The sequence below is a fragment of the Schistocerca serialis genome, chromosome 11 (genome assembly GCF_023864345.2).
Source record: "Schistocerca serialis cubense isolate TAMUIC-IGC-003099 chromosome 11, iqSchSeri2.2, whole genome shotgun sequence".
NCBI lineage: Eukaryota > Metazoa > Arthropoda > Insecta > Orthoptera > Acrididae > Schistocerca > Schistocerca serialis.
Genome location: NC_064648.1, coordinates 108,509,828 through 108,525,426, shown reverse-complemented (window position 1 = coordinate 108,525,426; position 15,599 = coordinate 108,509,828). Strand labels below are relative to the sequence as shown.

The 15,599-nt window shown below is 39.3% G+C and overlaps 1 protein-coding gene across 1 annotated transcript in view; it reads right to left on the bottom strand.

Annotated features, from left to right (window-relative positions):
* The window catches only part of LOC126427085 (uncharacterized), a 104,091-nt gene that overhangs the window by 55,715 nt on the left and 32,777 nt on the right, over positions 1 to 15,599 (bottom strand). Inside the window, exon 3 of the mRNA XM_050089262.1 lies at positions 1,679 to 1,837. Coding sequence (XP_049945219.1) covers positions 1,679 to 1,837 — 159 coding nt within the window. The remainder of the gene's footprint in view (positions 1 to 1,678; positions 1,838 to 15,599) is intronic.

Sequence of the window (15,599 nt, the reverse complement as noted above, 5' to 3'; positions counted from 1 at the left end):
GTGTCTTGCTTCTCTCATGTCTTTATTGCGATGAAGTTGTGGCACTGCACTGTGGCATACTTCAGACCAAATAAGGTGTTTTACATTTCGCCGAATATATATGTTTTATATATCATACTCTTCAGAAAGATGTGCGCTATTTTTGAAAATTCGATTTTTTTTTAATTTCTGGCGGTCTATCTCAAACTCTCGAGGGGGAGGGTGGGGGGCGGGAAGCCGCCACTGTCACGTCTTGGCTCTGGTCCCAAACTGTCGTAGATCCGGGGCTGAAGGTAAGTCTGACCTGTATTAGCGTCTTCTTGACATTAGGTCAGGTAACGTTAAATTAAATCTTTTGTGGGTAAATGTTCATACATTGTAAGTGGACAAATTAAGGAGGGCAGCTTTCTGTAGGTAGTGTAACACGTTACAAATCACTTGGTACGAGGGGTATCAACAGCTGTAATGATGCATTTCGAACGATGAAAACGGCAGCAGATGAGTCAAAATGGTTTACTAATCGCGACTTGTTTCATGACATTACAGTGTTGTCCTCAGGTAACAAACTGTTGACATTCTACTAAAAAAGTCCTTAAAATCTTCGTATGGGTGAAGAAAAGAAGTCTTCAGACTTGCTGAACAAGATTTTGCACAATTGTCAAAGAAAAACACGACCAGTGATATAGTAGAAAGCCGTTTCCCAGACATACGTGATACGTATTCTCAGGAAAAGCGGCCATCTCGGAGGCAGGTCTTTCTACGATTGATTTCGGCACACCAACACAAGACTCAGAGCACATTTATTACTTTATCAAGTTTTTTTCCGTAATAAATCACGTTCAGAAACAACAGAACCCTTCATAAATTCAGTTATAGAAGGAGAAATGACTTACACTACCCACCACTAATCCATACTGTACTACAGAAAGCAATTAGGTCTTTGACGTCATAGCCAGTAATGTAAAGAATTTTATACTAAATAAAATTAACATCAAACGCTGTCTGAAATCGTATCTGCTTGAGTTGTTAATAATCCTTGTGTGTGTGTTTGTGTGCGTGGGCACGTGCGTGTTCTTTTAGAGAGATGGGTGGGAGATGGACAATACAAAAAAAGTGTATTGAGACAGTTAAGAAGACAACCGCACAAATGGTCAGCAAGTTGTCTTGTTTCTCGGCGAGAACATGCATTACAGCTGCAAAAGTGACTCTCTCCACATCGTAGCGAGAGGTCGAAATTACAGTGCACAGACCATGAAAGTAAATAAACTAAACTCTCACGAAAGGAGTTTTGTTACATTCCATGCAAGAAAGTATCCGAAAACTTCAGCTGGTGCGAGTAATGTGTTTTTCTCTGTTCATATCTCATCTCTAGTTCAAACTGACATCGTTTTCCTTACACATTAGCGTCTGCCTCCAGTTTCAGTTTTAGGATCTGATAATTTGCAGGAGAGGTGCTTAGCACCAGAAAGGCGTCAAACTGATTAATTCCGAACATATTCCTTTTCTTATTGCCGTTCCTCAAAGTCATCGTAAACGATTTCACAAAGCATGACATTAAATAAAACTATATGGAGCTGTTCTAGATGTTCCGGTATGAATAGCAGCCTTCTAAGTATCACTTTAATGGATATTTTGCATGCAGTTTGTCATCCACGCTTCTGAAGATACGCTCCGTCCAGAGTAGTGATTGGATACTTGCCGGAGGCACAGGCTTCTTGTTGATGCCCATGGGGTACCAGATGTACTCAAAGACGGCTGGGAAGTTAGTCAGCAAGTAGTCGAATGGCTTGGTGAAGGTCAGGTCGTAAAATTTAAGCCATCCACCAGTACTGCCCCACTTGTAAACGGTGATCTCCATCTGCAACGACACCACAGAAAATCATCAGAGAACTGTTCACGAAAACTTTCTCAGAGCAGCTCACTTGCAGACAATTTTAGAGGAAATTAAATGGGATCAAGTGCAAACATTTTCACACGGAGAGATGATGATTTATTGTCATCAAACAGCACATGTGGAAACCGAATCACCAAAATCGTCGTTCATCCGAACATGAGTTAACTATCGTATTCGTCTCTAGAAAACTGTACTTATTGATAAAAGCGACAGTAATTTCCGTAACCGTTCTCTTTCCATAGCTAAATGTTTCGTCAACTGTTAATCGCATTCTTCTTAGTTCAAGGGTTTTCAGTTCTTCAGCAATACATAAAGCTACAGTTTCAAAGACGAGGTATTTATGAAATGCCACTAAAACAGCACTGCGCCGAAAATTCCGTTACGACTGGGAACGGAGTGTGTCGCAGCGACATTCTTCTGACACACACTTCCGGCGTTCTTGGCCGGCTTAGACGTGAGTAACAGATCGAGGTTCGGATGAATGTCTCCACCGCCTCTTCCTGGACCAGCTGACACCAGCCGTGCTGCCAAACGAGGTGTCGCCGTCTGCGACGCTGCTTCCCCCGTGCTTAAAACGTAAACGAGTCTTGAGACTCCTCTGTCATCTGTCGATGCTACGGCAACAGCCGCCGTGCGGCTACAAGTTGCTGCTGTAGATTCTCCTCTCTGCGGCCTGTCTTCTCACACAAGTCATGGGGCTCGGTTTTACGTGAATATAAGTAACGTAACTATTTTTGCGTACAACACCACAGCCAATATTTACAGTTCCTAGTAACTGCTTTTTCGCATTACTCATCTTAAATGTATTCAGGTTTCGTAATACCTTAACTGTTCTCGTACGTGCTTGTGGTCGTCGGCAAGCAAATGCATCATTACCAGCGCAGAAAACTCATCGTCGTCAAACCGGCATCGGAGACGAATTTGCGTACCTAGAAAGGTAGCTACTTACGAGAGTTTAGATGTATTCTGGAACCTACACAGCTTACTCTGTTATTGACCACACTAAGAAAATAAAATTAGCACTCGAAAAATTCCCTCTGTTTAGGAAGTCAGGGAATGTCAAGGGCGCACTTTTTGCTTGGCTCTAGCTTTAAAACGCCATAAAAACATTTAGTCGTGTATATGTAACCGTTTGCAACTCTGCACCTTACATATTATTTTTCTCGCCTCACCCGTGTTTCTACTAGCTGACTGGTGACATGTTTTCCTTATTACAGCATTTTCCATTGCGAAGTGGGGCTGTGGCCCTTTACATATTCCGACCACATATTAAGAGAGTGTTATGATTGTCATGATGACAATGATGATGGAAAAGAGAAAGTTGTTGTTATTGTGTCTCGTACTATCAAGAGCTTAGTGAGTGTCTATGCAGTCTCTTTGCGACAGTACTTTATTTTCTAAAGATCAGGACAGGCGTCTCTTGCTGATACTCTATGGTGACGTCATGACATCCACACACGCGACTCATTCATTACGAATGGCTCTGCACTGCCACATATGCTAGCTCTGTAATGGAGTGTGGCTGGCCTCACATTCTCCTCACTAAAATAATCCAGTGAGTACTCTGACACATTATGGTTTTTGGAAAAAAGTAAATTCTTCGCTATTTCAAAGCGTCTCAATTTTGTTCTACTGTAAGTGTAAAACAGTTTGAAAACGTGGAAATGGCGGATATCTGTTCGACTGTGTTTTACTCTCTGGGCGATAAGCGCAAAAAATACTTTTTTAAGGCATTGTCTTCGCCTCGACAAACGAATCTCCTGTCCTCTGTTGACAACATGCTGTCATTGTTCCCGTCACGTCTTCCACCTCGAAATTCTACAGTAGTCTGTTTCACATTTCTGCTATACGTTAAAAAAATACCGCAATTTTTTTTTACTACGAAAAACGAGATTATCATTTTTATTTCTTCTTGTGAAGTGTGCTATTCGTCGCGTTTAAATGACCGACATTGCACAGTAGTACCACAGATTGGCACGATTTGTGTATCTACATACTCTTCAGAAATCATTGCCCATTCTAATCAGGAAACGTATTTAAATCTTGCTTCGTAACGATTTGGTTAAATGTATCACATGTGCTTTTACGTAGTCACTGTGTACTGAACTTCAAAGTTATAAATCGCTCGTAACGCATTCCGTCATTTTGCCGTATTTAGCACTTTCTACCATAGACGAAGTGTATTGGATGGCTGAGAATTCGACCATTACTGTCGCGTCACGTCTAGAAGAAACAGGGTGGGGAAAAACAATTCGACCGAAAGTGCAGAGCAGGAAGGCAGCATCAAATGAAGGAATTTCGGTATTGCAAGTGTCAGTTGAATATTTCGGGCGCTATGCCAACATGGCAACTGTGGTCACTTTGAACATTTGCTATGACATACTTATAGCAATAAGTGGCGGATCGTTTTTTACTCATTTTCACCTTTTTAAGACATATTGAAACATGAGACATGGACATCTGATTCTCCTCATCTCTAAAAACGTGCTGTGTCCTAAGTCAGCTAAGTGCGATACACGTGTAAGTGGCGCTTTAAATTTCTCTTGTTCTCATGGTGACGGTTGGTTAGTTCACACAGCCTGTGTTTACGTATACATTTTCTGTAAACTACCAATCATTTAGAGCCAAGACGCTCGTGTGTGGGATTTTAATTACGTTCCGGTGCCGCCGAAAATATTCAGTCGCGAAGCCTAGTTGCTATATTCAAATTTTTGTATTCATGCTGCGTTTCCACGATACACTTTTGGTCAGATTGTTTCTATGCACCCTGTATGACGACGCCGGATGGCAAACTTCGCTGAATCACAACAGCTTAAATTTTTCTTTTTTTACGAACGCTGGGTGACTGCCACCCATATTCTGCCACGTCACTGGAACGCTAGCACGCGACACATAAAATCACGAAACCAGGATCAGATCCGCGTAATTACACTGTACCGATTATGTACATATTTAAATGTTAATCACAAATGTAGAGAGCAGTAATGTGTGAGATGAATTTCTTTTTCCGTTAGTCTTCCGCGTCCTGCAACCGACAGAGCTTTGTCGCTGCCTCAGCGACTGATTGTTGCTGCTACCACGCGGAACGATTTCAAAATTGAGTAATGGCGGTTTTCTGAAACATACGAAAACGGGAGAAAAATGTATATGCATCATCTGATCGAGAGTGAATCCATAATTGGCACAGCGACTTAATTTTTAATATTTACGAGCAGCAGAGCCTGGCGTAGCCGTCCAGTTGCGAGATGCGTGTCCATTCCGACACGTGAATCGCACCCCTAGTCGCTGGCAGTTGTAACATTGTAATGCATTCGAAGTGTGCTCTTTCGCACTCCGCACCTACATGGATGGACTTGTGTCTCAGCTGCGTCCAGCTGATGGTATCCTATACTCCTAAGAGGGAGACCATTCTGTGAGAAAATCTTCTGGAAAACACCTATAGAAGTTGTCAAAAAATACCTTCAGAACCTTTCCATCCAAGCCAGTTAACGCTTGTGCTACTTATATTATGCTCACTTTAATGACACACGTGGTGCAGAATATGCGTAGCGGTAAGGGATGGAACTTATTTACACTCCATGGCTTTGAAGACGTATGATGGCTAGAAAAATTCCTGTCGAGTCGAGGCGAAACCTTAAACAAGTACACAGGATTAGCAGATATGTTGTCACCACCCACCGATTGTGAAGGTTTAATAAACAAGTTGACAGCGTCGTCTGTTTCGCATCGAGGCGGAATATAATCGCAGTGTGGGAACCTGTCTTACTTCGTGGCAATGTGTCTAGCTGTTGTCCTTCTGTGTTTCTACAGACTGCATTCGTATCTGGTAACGGAAAAGGAAAAAGATCTATCATCGGCCCTAACACACTGCACATGTGAAGAGGAGTACCGTATGGAAACTAACAACTAATTTACTGGAAAGGTGATAAAAATAAAAAAAAGTCTTGCGTCAGCGATATTATTCTGTCGTGTCTGGGCAGCGCCGAACGCGAGAACGAACGCCACCAAAGCTTTATTTTATTTTACGGCGCCTGTTTGCGTTGTACGGCGCTCGTTGGCGCACGTGAAACTTTGGACACACACAGCGTGTCATACCTTAGGCCATAGTCACACACATTGAAAGGTGGCTACACTGAGCCACAGCGCCAAAATCGCGCCAGAGAGAGTATTGTTCCGCCGCCTCCACTGGCAGTACGTGTTGAGACGTAGCGGCAGGCAGTTCTTGCCGAGCAGTCGTGGAGTGCGTGTTGAGAGGTAGCGGCAGGCAGTTCTTGCCGGGAAGTTGTGGTGGACACTGCGTGTAGTTGAAGTTAGAATGAGATGCGGTAGTGGAGAGTGTTGTTCCATGTTTATGCAGTTATTTGATGGGAGAGATAGCAGATGATGATCCAATGGAGATATTGTAATGATCAGAGTGGTTTTCGTCAATATAAATTAAGGTAACTAACTACTGTTCTTTGTTTTCTTATTATTGTGTGTCCTGAATAATGTGTCATTACAGGTTCAGTCAACAAAGCATCTGGCTTGTGTTCTTGTATTAGAGTGTAATTCTGCTTCCCTTACGCAATTATAGTATTTCTAATTTTCTTTTATCACGTCAGTATAATTGGTATTTAAAAATTCTTGTTTTGTTGAAGAAGAACTGTGCCAGATGTGCGTTGAGTCACACTACCACACACAGAACAGCTACACTTGTGCTTTGTTGGATTTGTAGATTTTATAGTTGCTGGGGACTTAATTAGTTAATTGTGTTAACAGAAAATTTCTTACATTCTTGTTTGTCATTCTATGCAGTCAGATAGCGTAATAATACTAGTCAGGGCCATCCGTTTACGAGACTTGCGTAATCGGACTTACAGCTACTAAAAATATTTGCATTTTATTTTATTAAGCCCCCATGCACGTGGCGACCCTGCCAGGATCGTCCCTTGGAATCTTCTGATTGTGAAAATAGTAGACAGTATTGTTGTAGTAATCTGTAGTTTAGTAATTGTAGTCTAGATTGCATATGTAGATTTGGTAATTGTCATTCTTCCAATGGTATTTCATAATTTAATTTTGTTGTCTTGTATATGCGTTTGACCATCTAGTGCAATTATTTCAATTGTTCGATTAATCGTGTTTGAGGGAAATATTTCGTGTGAATGGTATTGTTGACGATGAGGAGTCATTGTGTGTAATTTTCTTACAGTGACGAATTTTTTTTGTTTTGTAAATGATTACACAATCGATGAAAAAGGCAAAAATGATGGATAGTGAGAATGGCGAAATTGTTAACATGGCGAACTCGCCAACAGAGGAAAACAGTGTGATGAATAATGGAGTTGAAAACAATTTAATAAGTCGGGAAGACAGTCCGGAACCAGTTCAAGGTTTTTCTCAATCAGAAAATTCACAGAATACGAGAGTAACGATAGAAGATTCTGGAACAGTATCGAACACAGATAGCTTCACAGCTATGACGAGGGAAACTGGTTTTGTGGGAAATGTTAGGGGCGAAAAGAAGTTCGAACCGGCTGATATGGAGCAATTGATGAGTGCAATATTAAATTTGGGATCACAAATAGGAACTATTAAAACTGATATGGGAACAATGCAAACTCAGTTTAGATCTGAATTAAAAACAGATAGGGAAACAATGAAATTACGGTTAGACTCTCTGGGATCACAAATTGGAACAATGGAAACACGGTTAGACTCATTGGGATCACAGTTAGGATCTGAATTGAAAACGGTGGCAACACGGCTAGAAACAGAGATGGAAACAATGGAAACACGGTTAGATTCACGAATAGGGACATGTTTCAAAAATATGAAAGATGAATTAAAGAAAGAAATCAGAGAAGAAGTACAACCGATTTTGAATTCTCACAATAATAGATTAATTGCAGTAGAGATTAGACAAAGGGAACAGGATAGAGAACAGGAGGAAAGAGATCGCGTGATAGTACAGAAATTTTCAGAATTAAATTTACAATGTGCACACGATAAGGAAGAAATACTTGAAAGAATCGAGAAATCCGTACCAAATGACAGAATAAATAACCTAACACAACAATGTGAACAGTTAACTACCAAATGCGTTAATACTGAAACGCGAGTCGCGACACTTACGGAAGACGTAAATAAACAGAAGGAACAAATTGGCGACTTATCGGAAAGAGTGGAGGAGATTTCAGATAAATTGACAAGTCTTAGTTTAAATGGGGACAGAGATTCAGACGATACAGCTCCATTACCATTTGCAGAAACCGAAGAGTATCAGAACATAAATAAGCATGTTGAAAATCAGGGAAAATTTAATGAACGCGTGAAAAGGGAATTTGAGGCATTAAAAAAGCAAGTCAAACAAATTGAAGGCGAAATCGTAGGAAAAGACAGCAGAAGAAATCTAGAATCACAGATAGCAGAGGGCTTTGAAGAAAATAATTTGTTTCATTTACGGGATGCAACAAGAGAGCGCCAGGCGCGCGAACTTGACAATAATCGACCTTGGGACTGGGACAGACGCGGTAGGTCTTTGTCGCCGCGAGGCGAAAACTTTGACTATAAACACTTTTTGACGGTTCAGAAATTTAAGATCTTCCGCAATTATAAGAATGACATACATCCATGTGCATGGTTAGATCAATTTATGTACGCACTCCCACCAAATTGGCCACTAAGTCACAAACTGGAATTTATGTGTGGATATTTAGAAAACGAACCGGCGACGCGGATGCGCGCACTCATTGGAGATTGTAATAATCTGAATGATTTTTATCATGCATTTCTATCGGCATATTGGTCCGAAAACACGCAAGACAGAGTCAAACACAGTCTTATCATGCAGCGTAATTTCAAACAGTCTGAATTCCGCACGCCAGCGGAATATTTTGAAGACATGATTCGAAAGAATCAGTTCCTTTCCAACCCTTATAGCCCGACTGAATTAATTCGCATTTGTTTAACTAAGCTGCCACAATCCATAAGACAAATTGCTTTAGCCGGACGATGTAAAGACGACATCGAGACTTTTAAGACTTTGTTGCAAGAACTTGAGTATGACAACGACGACGGGACTTCTTGTAACTTTTTCAGTAACAGTAATTATAATAGATTTTCAGAGAAAAGGGATAGTGATCGGAACGGGCGTTATATGGGTAACTTTGAGAATGACAGACGAAACAGACAGGACAATAGATACCAGCCTTATGACAATAACAGACGTTCTAACAGAAATTACACAGACAATTATAATAACGGTAATTCGTACCGGACTGATCAATCATACGGAAACAGTAATCGGTATTATCAAGACAGAAATTATTCAAACAGTAATAGAAATTCTTACTACAGAAATAATTGGGGTAGTAGATACAACAATAATTTCAGAAGTGACAGTCAAAATTACACAAGAAGTAGCTATGCAGACAGACAGGAAAACAGAAATTTTAACAACAGACACAACCAAGAATTTGTATCTAACAGACAGGAGGGACCTAATTGGCATCCTCCACGTGACAGAACTTCAGAGAGACAAGTGCAAATCGTAGAAATCGATCCGCGAAATGACGCGAATACTCAAAGACGTGACGCAAACAATCGACAATGACTTGCAGCTTCGGCTTCTGGCAGCAGTATAGACGGTTCAGAAATTAATGACACTACGGCTTTACACTACGTACGCCTGGAAGACATGAGAGACATTTTGTTAGACGAAAAGGAAAATAATGTAGACGCATTTTTACATCCTGTTATTGAAGTATGTGTGGGTAAGAATAAGTTCACTGCAGTTTTAGATTCTGGGAGCCCATTGAACGTCATTAGTGAATCAGTTTTTCGTATATGTGAAAGGACTATTGCCTGTCCTGTGTTACCTATTTCTAAAACTACAATTCGAGGAGCGATTTCTGGAAAGGGTGTAGAAGTTAAACAACAGACCAACTTAAATTTCAGTTGTCAAGGATACGAATTTTCTGCTAATTTTATTATTGTTCCATTGCTCAGTACACAAATTATATTAGGTATGGAGTTTCTTAACGCACATAAGGCAATTTTGAACTTTAAAGAAGGAAGTGTGAATTTGACTGTTGCCGGAATGCCGACATGTTTGAAATTTTTCGAGTGTTTAACAAGATCTGAGTCAGATACAAAATGTTTAAGGTTTCTTACTTCTGATGTTTTCGTTGAGCATTATGACGACAATGTGTTTATTCATGACAATGACAACAGATACAGAGACGCGATGGATGACATAATTAATAGCGAAGAACTAATTAATGAAAAGGTTAAGAAAGCTGAAGTGCCAGATGACGTTGCAAGAGAAGAGCTGCACCAAATTTTGACTTCACATGCTACAGTGTTTAGTCATCACACGGGAACTATACAAGGCTTACAATATTTATTTAAAGTAAAAGAACACACACCATTTCGCGGGAAAACGTACGCTATTCCTCTGGCTTACAGAGACAAGGTTAAGAACGAACTTCAGTACATGTTAGATCAGGGCATTATTGAGCCTGCAGCCAGTCCTTATACTAGCCCATTACACGTTGTTCTTAAAAAGGATGGGTCAATTCGTTTGGTTCTGGATTCCAGACAGATAAATAATATCATCATTCCTGAAACTGACCGTCCACAAAATTTAGATGAACTTCTTCAACATTTTCATGGAATTAAAGTTTTATCCACGATTGACATGCACGCAAGTTTTTGGCAAATAGAACTCCACCCTGATTGTAGAAAATATACTGCCTTTTTAGCCTTTGGTAACTGTTACCAGTTTCGGAAATTACCGTTTGGACTTACTGTATCTTCAGCAGCATTCATTCGCAGTTTAAATGAAATTTTACCTGTTTATCTTCGTGACAATATTACTTCTTATGTCGACGACATTCTTATTGCTAAACGTTCTTGGAGTGAGCACAACAAAATTTTGGAGTCATTATTACGTATCTTTGCAAGAGTTGGCATTACAGTGAACTTAGAAAAATCTGAATTTGGCCGTTCTCAGGTGAAATTTCTCGGTCACATTATTTCTACAGAAGGTATTCTTCCTGATCCAGAAAAATTAGACGCTATTCGTAATTATGCTGTTCCTACCACAAAACGTGATGTTCGTAGTTTTCTTGGTGTCTGTAATTTTCTTAGACGCTTTGTTAGATTGGACGATTTGGCCACACCTCGTTTATGCGAACTATCTGGGAAGAAATCTAATTGGTGTTGGGATGAGGAAGCTCAGTCAGAATTTGAACAACTTCGTGATGCTTTAGTTGCTGCTCCACTTCTTTCACACCCGGATTTATCTAAAGATTTTTGTTTGGCGACGGACTCATCATACAAAGGGCTAGGTGCACATTTATTTCAAGAGATAGAAGAAAACGGCGTTGTAGTACAAAAGACTATTGCATTTGGAAGTCGTGTTCTCTCGAAATCAGAAAAGAATTATTCGATTACGGAACTTGAAGCTTTGGCTGTTGTTTGGGCTTTTACAAAATTTCGCACATTTTTGTTTGGCAGACATACTAAGGTTTACACCGATCATCGAGCTCTGGAGTTTCTTATGTCGACAAAATTAACTCATGGCAGATTGTCACGATGGGCGTTGTACCTACAAGAATTTGATTTTAGTATTGTTTACATACAGGGTTCTTCAAATATTGTTGCCGATGCTTTATCACGTGCACCTATGGGTTTGAAACAAAATGCTGAAGAGGACTGCAAGGAAAACAATTATTGTTTGATGTATATTCAAGGTGTTGCGTTTGAGAACTTTATTTCGTCTTCGCTCCAGAACATCGCTAAGGAGCAAAATAAGGATCCAATCTGGAAGGACATTAAGGAGAAGTGGAGGAGAAAGGAAAGCGTAGCGATTAGACAGCATTATTTAGTTCGCAATGACATTCTTTTTAAACGAAAATCGGTCGACAACTCTGTTTGGTTAGTTTGTATTCCTGATGAGTGGGTTAATAAGCTGATTTGGTATACGCATTTCAGTTATGCACACTTTGGTCCCAGAAAATGCTTTCATAAATTACGAGAAAATTGCTACTTCAATAATATGGAAAAACGTATTCGATTTGTTCTTGCCAAATGCAAATTATGTCAAAAGGCTAAACCGCCGACAGTTTCTCACAGAGCACCGTTGTTTCCTGTCATTCCAGCAAAATTAAAGGACATGGCTGCAGTTGATTTGTTCAGTCCAGTGGTTCGATTTACTAATGGTTTTGCGTACATTTTCGTAGCAGTGGAGTTGACATCAAAATATGTGTGTTTTACACCGTTACGCAAAGCAACAGCTCGTTCAGTATCTAACGCTTTCATCAAACATTTTCTTAAAGAAGTGGGTCATGTTGATAAGGTTATATCAGATAATGGATCACAGTTTCGTTCTAAAAGTTGGCTTCGTACTCTACAGCGTCGTAAAATTAAACCAATCTTCATTTCACTTTTTCACCCCCAATCTAACGCTTCAGAGAGATGGATGAAGGAAATCAATAAGTTGTGTCGTCTTTATTGTCATCAGAATCACAGAACTTGGGATCAGTATCTTCATATTTTTCAAAACATTCTGAATGAACTCCCTAATGATTCAACTTCTTTACCGCCTATACTGATATTAAAAAACAAAGCACCGACAAATCGCATTTCTGAAATCGTTCCTTTTCCGCCTACACGGAAACTGCGGCATTCTGAAGTTGTCAACCTGGCTCTACAAAATATTGCATCTGCGGCTGCTAGAAGAGTGAAATCAGCAAAGCGTCCTGGTCGTTTAAAAATCTTGTCAGTTGGTCAGAAGGTGTTAATTAAATCTCACTGTCTGTCTCACAAAGGAAAGGGCTTGTGTCGCAAATTTTTTTTGCTTTATAACGGTCCATATAGAGTTCGCAAAATTATACATGAAAACACTGTTGAAGTAGAAACTCTTAAATCACGACGCTCTAAGGGAATACATCATATATCTAACGTTAAAATTTTTGTGGAATGATATACTTTTGAAAAATTTTTGTAGAATGACATACTGGTGAGAAACTAACAGCTACATGTAAACATGCGGAGAGTACAAGGACACCGCGCTGTGTTTTGGTGGCAGCGTATACTCAAAGCAACAGTCAAGTCTGCGCGCCGCAAAGGGCAGTCGTTGACCGCAAACAATCACTTCCTACGTCACGCGCCTACAGATGATCGAGCGGTCAGTGCGAATGCACTGACAGCCGTAAATAAATACACAGTCTAATTTCTCCGACTAAATTCAGTATAAAGCTATAGTGACTTGATAAATTCTGTTATTAACATTCAGTATTTTTCAGGATACGGTTCTATAAAATATTTAAGAACTTCAGGTAAATTCTGTGCGTGTCCGACGTTAAGACGACTTGCTGTCGAGAAAATTTCAGGAAAAATGTCATTTCAAAGAAGAAAGTAATAAACTAAAAAAGGTAACTATTAATTGAGTTTATTTTTCAGGTAACATATTTCCACTTAGGTACGTACTTTAGACGTAATTTGCTGCTCGCGATTACGTGATTCATACTTTGTGCTAATTACATGTTCTATGAATTTGCTTGTGAAGCGACGTGCTTGCGTACGTTAACTGATTTTGACAATTTTTATTAATGAACTGGATTGTAACTTGTGTATATTATGCATCGCTTGGCTGCACTGCTTTTTTCACTGATGTCATATTTTTAATTATGTGCCTGCTGTGCCTATTTATTTAAATTATAATTGTCACCTGATTAATTGTGCTGATGTGATTAGGTATGTAAGTTATACTTTGTGATTTATCTGCTTGCGCCTTCATGTTTACTTATTTGCTTGCGCCTTCATGTTTACTTATTAAGATACGATGCTAATGACCTGTTTAGTACGTAAGATATGTTTGCTGCTATGCGTATGGATTGTAGATTTATACATTTCTGTTTGTGTCATAACTATACTTTAATTTGGTATATAGCAATGCTGATGTACAGTGTACAAACATAGAGTTTAGGTTACACTATGGTACTAGTTACAGACTGTTCGCTTGGCAGAGCCTCGTTATAGACATTGTGCTGCATCCACTTGTTGACATTCTGTTCACTACCGGTATATTTACTCGCTATTGCTTGTTTTGCTTACGCTCAATGCCTTATATTTTTAAGATAAGAAAATGAACTGCTATAATCCGACGAACGACATTAGTACAAGAAACGTCATAGAAGTCACATGAGCTGGAGGTTTTATGGAATCTGTATAATTTGTGCTAATAGAAAGGAAGCTAACGACATGACATACCAACACAGTTATTACACTGCATTTTTCGTGAGCAATTGAAATAGGAAGTGACACTTGACACAAGAAATACTCAACATGTTTGCTTCTGTTTGCCATAATTCTTAAAGTGGTGTACACACTGTGAAATATTATGATCATTCACACTCCGTAATCATACTTAATTACTGAGAGTTATTCTAACTAAGTCTGTTAGAGGTCATGTATGCATTCTTTGTTTATAATTCATAATGAGTAGAAGATTTTGGTCAGATGGATTACACAGAGGTTGTGTGTTGACAGTGTGTCTTCGGATTGTATGGGATGAGGAGGTTTGCATTAGGATTTTATCTGTACTTATTCGACGAAACTGGTTTGAGGAAAGAGTTGTTATGGAAGTGAAATGATATTGGTGCTAAGGTTTATATGTATTGACGTATTGAAGAGGTATTATTGAGGTATTGAGATTATATGAAGTTGATTGGAGTTTTGGTGTATAAGAAATGATACTGGCAATAAGGTTTATATGTCGACGTATTGAAGAGGTATTATTGAGGTATAGAGATTGTATGAAGTTGATTGGAGTATGGTGTATAAGAGGTAAAGTAAGTGAGGTGCATATTTTTTTTTTTTTTTTGTTGGTCAATATGGAACAAGGAGGATGAAGATAGCAGACTAGAACACTAAAATGGAAGGAAGATTGTCTACACACACTTTGTTAAATCACTAAGCAGTATGTACTTTTTTTTTTGGAGAGAGGAAGCATTGCATATCTTGGCACACTGACGGTTGTTCAGCAACCATACATTTTGATCTGGCTTGGCAAACATTGGTCTTGACATGATGACTATGACGTTGACTTAACTATTATTGACTGTTATACATTGCTGCCACTACTACTTGATACACATGATGAACATGAAATTTGACAGAAGTGGATTCAGACAGTTAACACTATACAATTACACAGTAGTACTTAATGTGGATGAAAGATGAGTGAGTGTGTTTTGTGTGTTTTCCTTTCCTAATCCTACCCACCTATCTCCTAAATATTATTTTATTTGTTTGTAGTGGCTTGCACTGACAACCATAAATATCATAGGTTTACTGATGTTTGTGTACTTGTAATAGTAATATGACAATTATCTGATATCATTTGTGTGTTTATTATGATTTGTATGTGTAGTGTAAGAGCATTGTAAAAGCATTTGTAAGTGTATTCAAACTATTGTTCATGCTTGAACTGTCTGAGTAATAATTGGATATTATGGACTGTTACTTGTACTGTTTCTACATGATTGGTGCCACTAGGACATGTTTAATTTCTGCGGAGGAACTGTGTGATCAGTGATCGTGAATATGATGGACTGCTGTCTGCACCTACTCAACATTGCTGGATGCCACTGATGGAACTGCTTCTACTGACATAATGTCACTTGATGGTGTCTGCACCTACTCAATATTGCTGGGTGCCATTGATGGACTGCTTCTA